The 13,860-nt window shown below is 36.9% G+C and overlaps 1 protein-coding gene across 11 annotated transcripts in view; it reads left to right on the forward strand.

Annotated features, from left to right (window-relative positions):
• Window positions 1-13,860, forward strand: part of KDM6A (lysine demethylase 6A) — a 150,164-nt gene that overhangs the window by 98,261 nt on the left and 38,043 nt on the right. For 3 of the 11 annotated variants that reach the window (XM_062488131.1, XM_062488130.1, XM_062488141.1), the window contains exons 10-17: window positions 4,621-4,747; window positions 7,278-7,376; window positions 7,748-7,967; window positions 8,530-8,664; window positions 9,106-9,261; window positions 9,919-10,014; window positions 11,953-12,057; window positions 12,646-13,041. In XM_062488131.1, the coding sequence (XP_062344115.1) occupies window positions 4,621-4,747; window positions 7,278-7,376; window positions 7,748-7,967; window positions 8,530-8,664; window positions 9,106-9,261; window positions 9,919-10,014; window positions 11,953-12,057; window positions 12,646-13,041 (1,334 nt within the window). The remainder of the gene's footprint in view (window positions 1-4,620; window positions 4,748-7,277; window positions 7,377-7,747; window positions 7,968-8,529; window positions 8,665-9,105; window positions 9,262-9,918; window positions 10,015-11,952; window positions 12,058-12,645; window positions 13,042-13,860) is intronic. The other 8 variants (XM_062488132.1, XM_062488134.1, XM_062488136.1 and 5 more) reach the window with 6 other exon arrangements.

A 13,860-nucleotide genomic window follows, 5' to 3' on the forward strand; every position in this document is an offset into this window, starting at 1 on the left:
TGGTACATGAGATTTTCACCCAGACAGAACATGTAGAAGTAGATAATCAAGTAAATAAGAGAGGAGAAAAATATTTTTATTAAACTTACACAATTAAAAAGCTCTTGTGTGTTAGATTTTGGGCAGTGAGAGGGTGGTCTGTCAGAGAAAGACGGCAGCAGTTGGAATTCTGTGTTCTCTGTTCTGCCTCTATTAACATCCCTTGAAAATAGCCAGGCAAAATGCAGTAAACCTAAATACTCTGTGTCAGACTAGAAGAGAATGGCAACTGAAAATTTACCTTTTCTTTCTCTATACTATATAATGAAAATCAATTTCTGTAACTAAAGGGTTTATCATCAGGTTCCATTTAAAAAAACTTACAAAAAGTGAAAAGGAATTACTTTTTTTAAAATTGTCATTTTTCATGTTTATAGAAAGCTGATAAATAATTTTTAGACAAGATTTTCTAGAAAGTGGATAGAACGAAATGCTTTTGTCCTCTATACCATATAAAACTATTTCCAGTATATTCTGTTAAAATTGTTCAACACAGTACAGAACTTCTTCATTCACCTTCTCCATGTTCTTCATCTAATTTATTATTCTAAATATTAATTTAGCCTGCTTATGACCATTTTTATTTTTTTTTTCCCTCTTTACATAGTGGTCATTTAACTCAAATTTATAACTGGCATTAAGTTATGGCCACAGTGGTTTCTTTTTCTGTGATGCAAATTGTGTATGGATTTGGAGTAGGATAATTAGTGCTCTGTGACAAAATGTCAAAATCAGTGGGCTAATTTTGAGTCATCTCTGTGAAATCACAAGTGAAACTGCTGGAGGAGTTTGCTGCAGGACTCTGGGCGTTGTTCTTTTTGCTGTCACAGGACAGTGTTGCTTACATCTCAGTAAGCCCTTTGAATTATTTTTTTTTTAGCTTGGTATTATGTCACCTAGTATAAATTGTCAGCAGTTTCATCCAGAAAGGCTGTGCATCTGATCAGTGGAAGACAGGCTTCTCAAAAGAGCTGACCAGATCTTTTTCATCTGTTTGATGTATGTTGCCACAATAGAAGCAAAGGAGCATGGTTGTATTCATAAAATCCTGCCACAGGTTTCAGTGCTAGCAGTAAGAGCAGTGACTTTGAGAATTGTCTGCTGTCTGAAAACTGGATTAACTCTCTTTATTCAATCAGCATAGGTCACCCAGTTTTGTTGTGTGGGTAGCTTCTATGTAGAGAAAGGGATAGAGTGGTCTTAACTGGAACATTGAAGGAATAAAGCCTTTTCCTTTGCTCTTCTCTGTTAACAGTGGTATTTATCAGAATCTGGTGTTTATCGCAGATTTTAGTCTTTAGCAGCTGGTAATAAAAACACCTCCTCAGGAAGCACAGTTCTGGTGGTGCACTGCTGCTTAGAAAAAATAATAGAAAATACCTGCCATCTGCCAGAATGCTACTTGTAAAACCCAGTCAAAACATATTTGTATTTGTATATTGAACATTTTTTTTTTACTTTGACAGAAAAAATCAGTTTGAAAATAGCTGTTGTTTATTTTCCTTTGCTAGTTAATGTTTATTGAGCCAGATTTGAATTTAAGCAAATTCACGTATCTTGGGAGAGAATTACCAAAATCTTTGCTCCTGTTGCTGGTTTCCAAAGCTGTGACTGTGGAGGAGAGAACCCTGTTACTCCCAGATAAACACATACCAGCTGGGCTGATGAATACTGACTAGTTCAGGTAGATATCACAGTAAGACCTATACAGGTGGATAAGAGCACTTTGTTCCTTCCTTCTCTTTGCTGTTCCATTTGCTTTCCAGACAATTCTTTTCACCACTTTGGCCAAAATGACATTAAATTAATGAAACTGAAAATCAGGTCTGTCCCAGTATTCTTCTTCCAGTTGTACTCAGCTGTTGCACAAGGAAGAGTGTAAGAATAACATAAAACATCTGCTTAGAGTTCCCTAAGTGCTCTCCCAATGAGTTTTGGCTAGGGGCATTCCTAGATGGTGTCTGTGTAATTGGATGAGGCATCTGAGGTGCTGAAATGAGGAAGAAGTTCATGTCTTCAGAGACACTCACATTTACTAAAGAAAAAGTGATTGCCACAAGTTCAGTGTGAGAATGATTGATAAGCATGAAAAAAGACTCATGAGCTAGGCTAGCACACCAGAGGGATTTGAGATTGCGAAGATCTGCAGAAGAGCATGGAACATTTGTGAAGTATGGACAAGGTCTGTGGTTTGTTTTATCGTATTAAGAGTCTCCCAGCACTGGAAAAGCACTCAGTTATGGTGGCTGAGAATTGGAGGTAGGTCTTGCAAATGGGAAACTGCACAGCTTAGGGGTTTTCCTCACCCTCTTCATGTACATTCTTCATATTATGCTCAATAACTCCTCTGCCTGTGCTAGTCTGTTTGCTCTCCCTTCCTTGCTTTCTGCCTTTTTCAGCTTCCTGTGCAGGAAGATAAAATTGGGAAGCATCCCTTGTTTCAGCAGAGAAACCAGATAGGGATTGCTGGTTCTCATTTCTGTCTTCTAGAAATAGACTTATTTTTATCAGTGAACCTCAGTAAAGATCTTACAAAGATACAACATGTTATCTTTCAATCCAGCAAGGTTCTGATGAAACAGAAAATAGGCATACAGCATTTCTAAAGATAGAGGAAATTGTTCAATGTCTTGTTTTTTACCCTTGTTCATAATCCTTGAACTATTATCTGTATCTCAGGGTTTGTCTGGAACAGCACCTGGTGCATATATCCTTAATGTACTGTTACTCAGGTGAATTCTAATAACCAACCTCAGAGAAGCCTTTTTTCAGAAAACATGAGTGTTTTCTGTGTGCTGAAGAACTTCAGAGGCTTGGGATTTGAATCAAAACCACAGCTTGTTTATTAATTTAATGACATAAAGTCGGGTTACGTGACTGCAAAAATCACTGGTTTTTTTTAACTCCCCCCCCCAATTGGTAGATTGTTTTGCTTGATTGGTTTTCAGTCAAGATGAAGTACTTTTTTCAGCACTGTAATCACTTGACTCCTTACCTGACATTTCTTGCAGTCCATAAAATATTAGAACTCCTGCTTGTGACCACAATTTTCAAGTGATACTTCTTAGACCTCCTCAGGCAAATGTTGTTCAGTGGCTGCGATTTTGTTTTCAACTGCCTTTGTTAAAGTTTGGAAGTTTGCATTCCATTTGCAGAAGTGTGATGTCTGTTAACAAGTTGAGCCCATGGAATAAAAAAATGAGCTGTATAGAACAGTTAGAATAAAAATCATAAAGGAATGGGTAATTACAGAGAGCGAGGTGAGCCTGCAGATACTTATCAGTTAAGTTCTCAGTCTTGCCTGGCTGCATAGTTAGACTATCAAAAAGCACAAAATTAGGGTGCTGAAAGTTTAGCTCTCAGAGGTTTTAAATGGACAAGCAGTGCAGGTGTGTGCTCAACTCTGTCATTAACCAGAACTTTATACAGACCTTGGGTAGTCTGTTAAATCAGTGTCATAGTGTTCCACAAGGGGCTGTTCATGGGTTTGACAGGGACAGTCTTTTGTCACATCTTACATTTGTAAAATGTTTTCTGAAAAGCAGTGGCTTGTTAAGACAAATACATGGCTATTGAGTAAACAGCAAGACATTGCTGAGCACTATGGTATGCAGTGATTTCAGCAAGCCAGCTGCTGGCCACAAAAGATTTCCTTGTTTGAACTCCTTATATGAACAGCAGTGAGATGGTTTTGTGGCTGCTTGAAGGAATTCCATCTGAGCATAGAGGCACATGAGGAGCAGCTGGAGAGGTGATGAAGGTGCTTTGTTTGAAGTGGTAACCCAGCCTTGCATCAGAGGTAGAGCAGAGATGGGTTTTAATAGCATGTAAAATACTACTGGGGAGGATGGGTTGTGGGAGGCCTTTAAAGTGGGGATGTGTAATTTGTCTGATGTAATGAAAGAAGAAAAGGCATTTGAAAGAATATGATGTGTGGTTAGATTAATTTGTTATGTAGATGAGAGGTGATGGCATTTGTCAAGGTGAATGGAAAGTACGTTCTCTTAGTGAGGAGGAAATAGCAATGGAAGAAACATTCAAGTGGAGATGCTAAAATTCTTAGTCCAAATGTAGATATGGGACAAATATAAGGATTTAAAAGAAAAAGAGTAAACAATGTAATATGTAGATGTGCACATTATATATATATATATGTATGTATGTATGTATGTATAAAAATATAATTGCTGTCTGTGACAGGGAGAATGGTGCCATTTTTCACAATGTCAGGGAAGGTGTCTGTGTTCAGAGGAGGAAAGAGTTAACATTCTTTTTATATACTTTTATAGCAGAAGACTGAGCAGTTCATAATTGTGCTCCTAATCTCTTAGAAAATTATTTAAACCCAAAAAAGTGCTTTAAAACTACCTGAAAGTAATTTTAACTTTGGGTCTTTTTTGTCCTGTAATTTTAGAGTAGAACTTTGAAAGTTTTTAAATCTTTGTAGTGTATTTATAAGTGGTTTTACTGCTTGATATTCTTATTTTTGAAGAGACACCAATGCTACAAAATCCTGCTGTGCGGGAGTACTAAATGGTCTTGGGGAATTTCACTTCTCCCATTTGTGGATTGTTTTTGTAGGCTGGATGCATCACACCGTGGATCAGCTTGGAGACAAGGCAACCAAGGAAAGCTATGCTATACAGTATCTCCAGAAATCTCTAGAAGCAGATCCAAATTCTGGTCAATCCTGGTATTTCCTTGGAAGGTGAGAAAATACTTTATAGACACTGTAACTATTGGTAAATTTTTTGAAGATACTCGGTATCGTGAGTGCCTGACACTGTTATTCTTCCTAATCCTGTCAGAGATAAAATGATGGAAAAGTATGTATATATCTACTGAAGTCTTCTAAATTTTCTGGGAAGTGTATGCAAAGACAAGGTGCTAACATATTTGGGATGAATAAAGATTAGAAGTTGAAATTAAGTATTTTACCCAAGTGGCTCTGCTTTTTTGTAGTTACTATACAGAATACACTTTTACAGTAATCTGAATGTATCTGGCCTGATTTTACCAGTTTCTCTCCCTCTTTTTTGTAAATCCTCTGTGAATGCTATTACTTCTTCATACCTTTTTCATAATTATTTTTCTCTTAATTTTCTCAGAATCTCCCTCCTAATCTCAGTTTTTGCACTGAAATACAAATATTTTCCGAGGCAGTCATCCATTTTTAAAGGGCATACACAGCCATGTATAGCTTAGACTGGTCCATTCTAATGTCTATTTAAGTGTGTTCAGTTAATTTTGTAGCCTTTGGCAGTGTTTTTTACTTGAAAAATAACATTCCCAGATATAAATCATACAAATGTGATGAGTTTTTCTGGTTTCCTTTTTAAGAAAATTGATTACTTCACTTAAGCCAGCAGTAACTTGAATATTCAGGTTTTGGAGAAAGCTTTGAGTGCAATTCAAGTCCATACATGAGCTCGTCAGTTCTGTTGGGGAATAGATTTTAAAATAATGAGGCAAAAATACAGTTAATATCCTAACCTCAGTGTCTTCCAGCTGACATTCTTGGAGATTCTGGTCACATACAACTGGAACTTATTTTTGATTTTGTCATGCTAATATTTCTCCAGCTGTTCCTGTAAGACTGGGATCTCCAGCCAGCGCCAAGTGTGTGGAGCATAGGGACAGGGCAAGTGTGAAGGGAAAAGGGAAAATGAGCCAGGGATTATCTTGTGTACCTTGTCTTCCACTGGGCTGAAATTCTGTTTTTATTTCAGTAGTCTCATGCTAGGTGCCTTGAGCAAGTTGAATTCTCAGGCAGGAGGACAGAGCTGGAGTTCCTCCACACGTGCTGCTCTCAGGTGGTCAGGGTGAAACCTAGGACCCTGCAGACAAGGGGGAGAGTTCAGGAAATGGGTTGGGAAATTTAGTGGGAGCATGTTTCACTTTACAAGGGGGACTAGAGCAAAAATGTCTCTGTGCTCTATTTATCCAGTCTGTTCTATGGCAGGAGGAGAACAGGGTTATGGGGCTGTGCATTCATTCTTTTCCCTCCTCATGTATTCCCTTGTGCTGTTCCTTTCTCTTCTAGTTGTCCAAACCAGATAACAAGTTGCTTAAAGCTATCTTTCAAAACATGTCACCACCCCCCCCTCTCTCCTACTGGAAAAACTCAATCTGCCAAAGTTTTTGGGGCCTAATGTTAGTGCTTCCCTAATGAGAGGCTTTGTGTGTGTGATACACAGGCAGAGTGAAATATCTGTTGCACATTAGGTTAGATTGTCATTAAAACAGTCTCCTGAAACATTGTATTCAGACTTAATGGGTAATTTTAGGCAAAGTAATGCTATATTTTATTGTATTCCTTTCCTTATGTGCCTTAAAAATACTCTAAAGGGTGTAGAATGTTTGACAAACCTTTGCCTGTACTGTTCTGCTTGTTTTTTTATTATATACTGGAATAAATTTTCTACTGTTATTTATGTGTTTTGAAAGTTGTCAATTCTTTTTCCATCAGGGAAAGTTGTTACAAACAATACGGGACACAGTTATTATTGACTAAACTAGTAAATATATATAGATGGATATTTGATCTTGGTTTTATTTGGAGCTTTTAATTTTAGACTGTAGGTCTTGTTCCCTGTTCCCAGTATGATTGTAGTTCTCTTTAATGCCAGAATACCTTTGAATTTGTATGTGAGGAATTAAAGTAAGAATAAAAAAGCCTACGGAATCACACAAGCTTTTACAAAATTTGGTGCTCTCTATATGCACTGGTATAAGTAACTGGTTTGTTTGTTTGTTACTTAAATATGATTGAGGTGCAAGAAATGCACATAAAAGGCCTCCCAGACAGTCAGGGACCATCCTGGTTGAGCTGGTCAGTATTTCTCAGTAATTCTGTTTTGTAGCACATGAAATTTTATAGCCATTTGTTTGATGAAATAGGTAACTTAATTGTTTCACTTTAATGCTATCTGTGGATAAATACTGTTTTTATTGACTGATAAGGTATCACAAGTGAAAGAAATGCAAGTCTGTCAAATGTGGGATGACTGTTTTCCTTACAAATGTAGTAATCCAGGGTTTAAGTAGTTTGGGGTGCTTAAATAAATAATTAGTAATACATGTTGAGATGTTTGAGTCTGCTTGTGCCTGGCATTCAGAAACAGCAAATGTCGAGTGTGTATTTGCATGACTTAATATTTATCAGATCAGTCTTGGTAAGCTATGCTCAGTGATTATCTTCTATAAATACTACCAAAGTTCTTTTTTTCTTCTCCCAGGTGCTATTCAAGTATTGGGAAAGTTCAGGATGCCTTTGTATCTTATAGGCAATCGATTGATAAATCAGAAGCAAGTGCAGATACATGGTGTTCAATAGGGTAAGAATGCTACAGGGTTATACAATGAAATAATTCCATGCTAAGATATATATAAATAAAGAATATCAACTTCTCAACTCTTTTGTGAACTCAGAGGGACTGTAAAGTCTTTTTTATTTATACACCCGTGTTGTCAGACTTGTCTGATTTGAAGTTTAAGAAATGAATTAATATTTGCTGTCTCAGTGTTTTAAAATACTGAGTATGTTGCATACAGAAATTTTGTACGTTAAAGTTTTATACATTTCTTCTTAAAACTGTTTTATATAATGCCAAGATTTATTAAAGGGTTGGGGAGGGATGTGTATATTTGAGTTGCTTGTGTCTTGACTTTGTTATTAATTCTCAACTTCACTAATCTTTCTATTCAGTGTGCTGTACCAACAGCAAAATCAGCCTATGGATGCTTTGCAGGCCTATATCTGTGCTGTACAATTGGACCATGGCCATGCTGCAGCCTGGATGGACCTAGGCACACTCTATGAGTCCTGCAACCAGCCTCAGGATGCCATTAAATGCTACTTAAATGCAACTAGGAGCAAAAATTGTAGTAATACCTCTGCACTTGCAGCACGGATAAAGTATTTACAGGTAAACCTAATGTTTTAAGCAGGGGAAATACTCTTCAAACACACAGCAGAGGGGAGGGAAGAAGTCACACATGAGTTTAACTTGCAGTTTTTTGTGGTGTGTTTAAACTGTTTTCATGTGTACTGTAAGCATATCATAGCCTGTAATATTTTATTTCTTCATTTTTAAGTGGAACTTAATTCCTTGTAAACCCCTATTTTGCACATTTAATCAAAGCATACTGTTTTACATCATTTTGCTTTTTTCTTTGTATTTGTCTACATTTTTAAGTTCTCATAACATATAGTGAGAATACGCAACACACTATCTTTCACTCTTGTTTGCAATTTCAGAAAAAAGGAATTTTGAGACCTCTGAATCCAGAGCTCATCTTTGTTCTGATTCTCACAAAGGTTTATATTCTGGTTACCCTCTTTATACCTAGCACCTTTCTAAACCCCAAAATTTAAAATCTATCCTCTCTTTAAAACATAATTAGCTACAGCATTTAGGAAGATTTCATGGACTTGCTCTTACTAAAGTAGGCTTGTGTTAAATTTGCTTTTTACATAATTTTTCCTAGGCTCAGTTGTGTAACCTTCCACAAGGTAGTCTACAGAATAAAACTAAATTACTTCCTAGTATTGAGGAGGCATGGAGCCTACCAATCCCCGCAGAGCTTACCTCCAGGCAGGGTGCCATGAACACAGCACAGCAGGTGAGAAGTTGGGTTATGTTCTGCAGGTGCCCAGCTTTAAGGGTTCTTTACAATCGGTAGTGGTCAAGCTTATTTTATTGAGCACAGGATTGGCTTTTATTAAAAGAAGCCTTTGATTTATTTGCAGAGGGATATTAGATCAAGGAGCTCCCTATAATGTGGGAGAAATATGGGGGTACCAATTTAGAACCTTTGTGGATTTTCATGATTTTAAAAGATTTCATCTTAAATAGAAATGCTGCAGTGGTTTAATAATCCCATGAAAGGTACACATTCCTCCATTGATGACCATATGGAAACTGATTTTTCAGTTATTGAGATCAGCTTCAGAATATCTACTCGGCCCTTTTAATGTATGTGGGCTATTAAAATTATAAAATTGAAAGGAAAGCATTAAGAATATATAGAACCATATTTTTGTCTTCCTTCTGTGATTCTTAGGCTTGTAAACCTCATCATCCAAATACTGAACCTGTACTAGGCCTCACTCAAACACCAATTTCACAGCAATCCTTGCCACTACACATGATTCCTTCTAGCCAAGTAGATGACCTGACCAGTCCTGCCAAGAGGAAAAGAACATCTAGTCCAACAAAGGTATATATTCCAATAAACTAGAGCCCCCTACCAAAATTATATGAAAATATGCTTTGAAATTATACAGCATGCACAGAATTTGTGCTGTAAATTTTAATCCTTTGGCATCAAGGTGGGGAATGTTTTTAGAAATTCTAAGAAACATTTTTCAGTGGTGTGTTTAATTAGATTCCAGCTCAGACAGGAGGTGCATAAGGGCAGTGCAGATTGGTGGCATTATACTGCAGTTGTAGTTGTGTCAGTGAAGAAATACAGTTGTAGTCTGATGATTGAGAGGGAGACAATCATGTCATCCTGTCTATTGCCTTTGCTTATATTTAGAATTCAAGTGTTTCATCATCATGTAATAGTGTTGCAGTAGATAAAGGATTCAGTTTTTAAAGTAGCATACATTTAAGTTAATTGCATAATTTGATTTGCTTGTTTCTCCTTATGGTGGTATTAGTGTCATTAACTTTTTCCTCAGACTACTCTGATACTGTTGGGAATAGTAGAGTGAGACTTGGTTAATTTAGTACATTCTTACTATTACGTATTTTTATATTATTATTTTTGAAATGGTTACTAGTACTTTCATAAGTAAGATAACATAGATAGTAAAAGAAATTATGTTGGCCCTTTTATAGTCACACATTTTAATGTAACATTTTCTCTCAGAATACTTCAGATGTTTGGAGCAGTGGCCATACAGTGTCACATCCTCCTGTACAGCAACAAATTCATTCTTGGTGTTTGACACCACAGAAATTACAGGTACGTATGGGAGATCTTCAGTAACTGTTTTGGTTTCTTTCCTTGTTCCTTTTAAGAAAATAAACCTGGGACATGTTTTGGTTTCACAATGCAGAAATGCAGTGTAAAATACTTCTCAAATAATTCCCAGGCCGTAGTTCAAGTTCTTCTAATATTTGTGGCCTCTCTATGTGAGATAAGTTCTAGTAGTAAACTAAATGATCTCTAGCAGAAACTGAACACTTACATTATATGAATTCTGTAAATTATAAACTAAGAACAGACAGTAAATCTTTTTTCTTATGTTTTAAAGGCAGGTATGCGAACTGTCACACTCGTGTGCAAAGTGAGTTTTGTGACTTGCTGTAATGTGGTGAATATTGAAAGAGGTGTAGAAGTATTGTTATAATATCATCCCTCTCAGGTTACTTCTTGCATCAAATTGCATAAAAAATAAGCACATTGTACAAAATAGTTACACAAATGAAATCTGCTGCTGCTTTTCTGTGTTTTGTGTCACATAATTATAATTATATGAAATGCTAGATTTTAATTTGGAAATCTTATTTTGGGTGTTCTTTATCTGGAAGTTTTGTTGTCTCTTCAGTTCATTAGAGCATACGGTGAGCTTCAGCAAGAATTCTATATATTGAAAATCAGGCCCTGCTGGAAAATTGTACCCATGTATTGCGTCCAAAGAGACGCAAAGAGAAATAGAACAGAGCACAGTGCAGAGGCAGAAAGCATTCTCATTAACTGAGCAATGTTCCCCTCAATTCCAATATAGCTCTTCAGCTGTTTCTCAGTATGAACAATATTGGCTTTATTATACTGTATAATTTTCCCTCCGTCTTTCTCTTGGTTCTTCCTCAGTCATTTTCTCTCTCTCTCTCAGCATTCTCATTATTTCTCTCTGCTTATTTTATATTTTACTCCTTTTCCCCCCTTTTCAGTCTCACCTTTTTCCAGATCCAACTTCCTCCTCTAAGCAGAACCTCAGTAGGCCTCTCTTGAGTATAGGAGTCTGGATGTGCTGGCAATAGCTTGACAAGGTTCCAGCACATATAAAAAGGAGAGCCAAAAATGTATGATGCAAGAGGAGAGTGAATAAAAAAGTCTTTATTGCATCTTCAGATTGGCCTTTCAAAAACTGGCAACTCAAAGGCTGGATGGATATGGCATGTTACATATACATGCATATATTTGTGTGTGTATATATATATATATATATATATATATGTATATAATTTATTGCACTCCCTTCCAGAGTGAATTCAGAATGGAAGGTACTGTTAATCCAGGGATTTTGGCATGAATCATCTTCCTCTGCTTTTTAAGTCATACCACTTAGCAGCAGCAGACTTACTGGTAGAATGATGCAGGGTGTTGGGTATTTTTAAATAAATGCAGAGATCAGATTTTTTGGTAATAGGTACCTAAATTTATCTGTTGCAAACAAAATCAATACTGTAACTTTTAGGATATTGCTCTCGCTAATTAAATCACAATTTTCTGTTTGTTTTTTTTTAATATTTTCAGAAGTTTTCATGTGTGCCTGTAGGTTTAATTCACTTTGTATTGATGTTCATCAATTTTGTTGGTGAACAGTATTAATAAAAGAATAGCACAACACAGAAAGGTGTTAAAATTTAAATAATTATGATAGGAATTATGTATAAATATACTTAAGTGTAGTTTTGTTTTATGGTACCAGCACACTTAATTTTAGTGTGGCAGTAATAATTATACACTCAAATAATTTTCAGTCTCTTTAGTTTTAGTAACTAGTAATAAGGTTTGTTTGCAAGAGAGTATATGGAAAGATATTGGAGTCTGCAACAGAAATCATGATTATTTTCAGCTTTGTCTTCGTGGATACTTTTTAGTATTTTATGCAAGAAAGTTATTAAAAACCCCATGCAATTTTAATGATTATGAACCACACTTCTGTTTTTTTAGCACTTGGAACAGCTGCGTGCAAACCGAAATAATCTAAATCCAGCACAGAAACTTATGCTGGAACAGCTGGAGAGTCAGTTTGTCTTGATGCAGCAACACCAGCAGGTGAGAACAAAAACATTTTTCTTATCTACAACACTTCTGTCAATAATGGAGACTGTTGTGTTTCTAGAATTCTAAAGAATTTCTGCTGTACAAAGTTCTTGTGCCCTTTGTTGCATTACGTCAGGTTTTTTGTGATAAAGGATAGTTGTGGATTAGTGGTTGAAACATAATGAGTTTGGCTGTGTTTTATTATAGGGCAGCTGGTTAATGTAAAAGTTTCCAAGCCACATTTTCAGAGTAAAGTGAGTGGACATAAGTAAAAGCAATTCTGCTTGAAAATACTTGGCGGTAGTAACAGCTTTTCTCTCATCCTGTCATTGTTCACTTTTCTCTCCCTCTGTCCAGCAGCAGTAGTAAAACACTCAGACTGAAGGGCCAGGAAAAAAGTATACTGATAGCTTTACTTAACATTTACTCAGCATTTTTATGAGCCTCACAGTCATCTTGGCTCTCAGAAGCAACTGTGAAGATCTTAAAATGAGTATAAAATTGGAACTGACCAGTGCAGTAAAGTACACAAACCTTGTATGACCCTTCCTTTCTCAGTTCCGCAGCCAATGTCGTTGTGCTTTGTTCATGTTCCATTAGATGAGACAAACAGGAGTTGCACAGGTACGATCTACTGGAATTCCTAACGGGCCAACAGCTGATTCATCACTGCCTACAAACTCTGTCTCTGGCCAGCAGCCACAGGTTGCTCTGACCAGAGTGCCTAATGTCGCTCAGCGTGGAATCCGTCCCGCCTGCCCCGGGCAGCCTATGGCTAATGGACCCTTCCCAGCAGGCCCCATTCCCTGCAGCACAGCAAGAACGCTGGGTAGTACAGACACTATTTTGATAGGCAATAATCACATAACAGAAAGTGGAAGTAATGGAAACGTGCCTTACCTGCAGCGAAACGCACTCTCTCTACCTCATAACCGCACAAACCTGACCAGCAGCGCAGAGGAGCCGTGGAAAAACCAACTATCCAACTCCACTCAGGTACAGCTTCTGTTTGCTCCTAGGGTGCACTCAGGAGCCTTCCTGGGCAAATCACTGCTGGGAGGCTCTCCTTTGTAGAAGCGCATTATCCCCAGAGCTGATGGCATAGATTCAAATAAAAAAACATAGGTTAAACCTGCGTGCTAGTTTGCATTGTTGAAAGTCTGAGTGTTAAAGTGAGCTCCTTCTAGGATGAAGGAAATGATCATAAATCAAAGAGCGCAGTTCCGTAGTGCTCAGCTGCCAGCCTTTGTAGAAAAGTTTTTTATAAGGGAATACTTGTACATCTCTGTTGCCTCTTTAATGTGAAATGCTGTGCCTTTGTTTTTCCTTTAAGTGGAATGTGCTTATTTCATGGGAAGCTGAATGTTGCAGTTATTTTTGACATTACATTGTCACTATGATGTAATCATTGTCATATTTTGTTTCCATGTGATCTTTAAAAATTAATATGTAGCACTCAGCACCGCAGGGTAACTTGCAGAAAAATATTACAATGCCAGTAGGAATCCATAGGGATTAAAGCTTGTGAGTAAGGGTGTTCTGTCTATGTGTGTTAGAACTTGAAGATGGAGGGGGTTTTTTTTGTTCTTTTTGGTTTTTTGGTTTTTTTTTTAATTCCAGCCTGAATGTCTTTCTTCTAGGACAAACCTTGTGGATGTAATGAGTTCTATGGCATCTGTATAGTTATATATCATCTATCTCATCTATATAGTTACATATCGTAATGGTTTAATTAATTTTTACCTGATGGATTATATAGTTTCTACGATGTTGTTTTCTTCCTCAAAACTGCCTGCATTTCTTGTTTAACTCATA

Source organism: Cinclus cinclus, chromosome 2 (genome assembly GCF_963662255.1).
Source record: "Cinclus cinclus chromosome 2, bCinCin1.1, whole genome shotgun sequence".
NCBI classification, from domain to species: domain Eukaryota; kingdom Metazoa; phylum Chordata; class Aves; order Passeriformes; family Cinclidae; genus Cinclus; species Cinclus cinclus.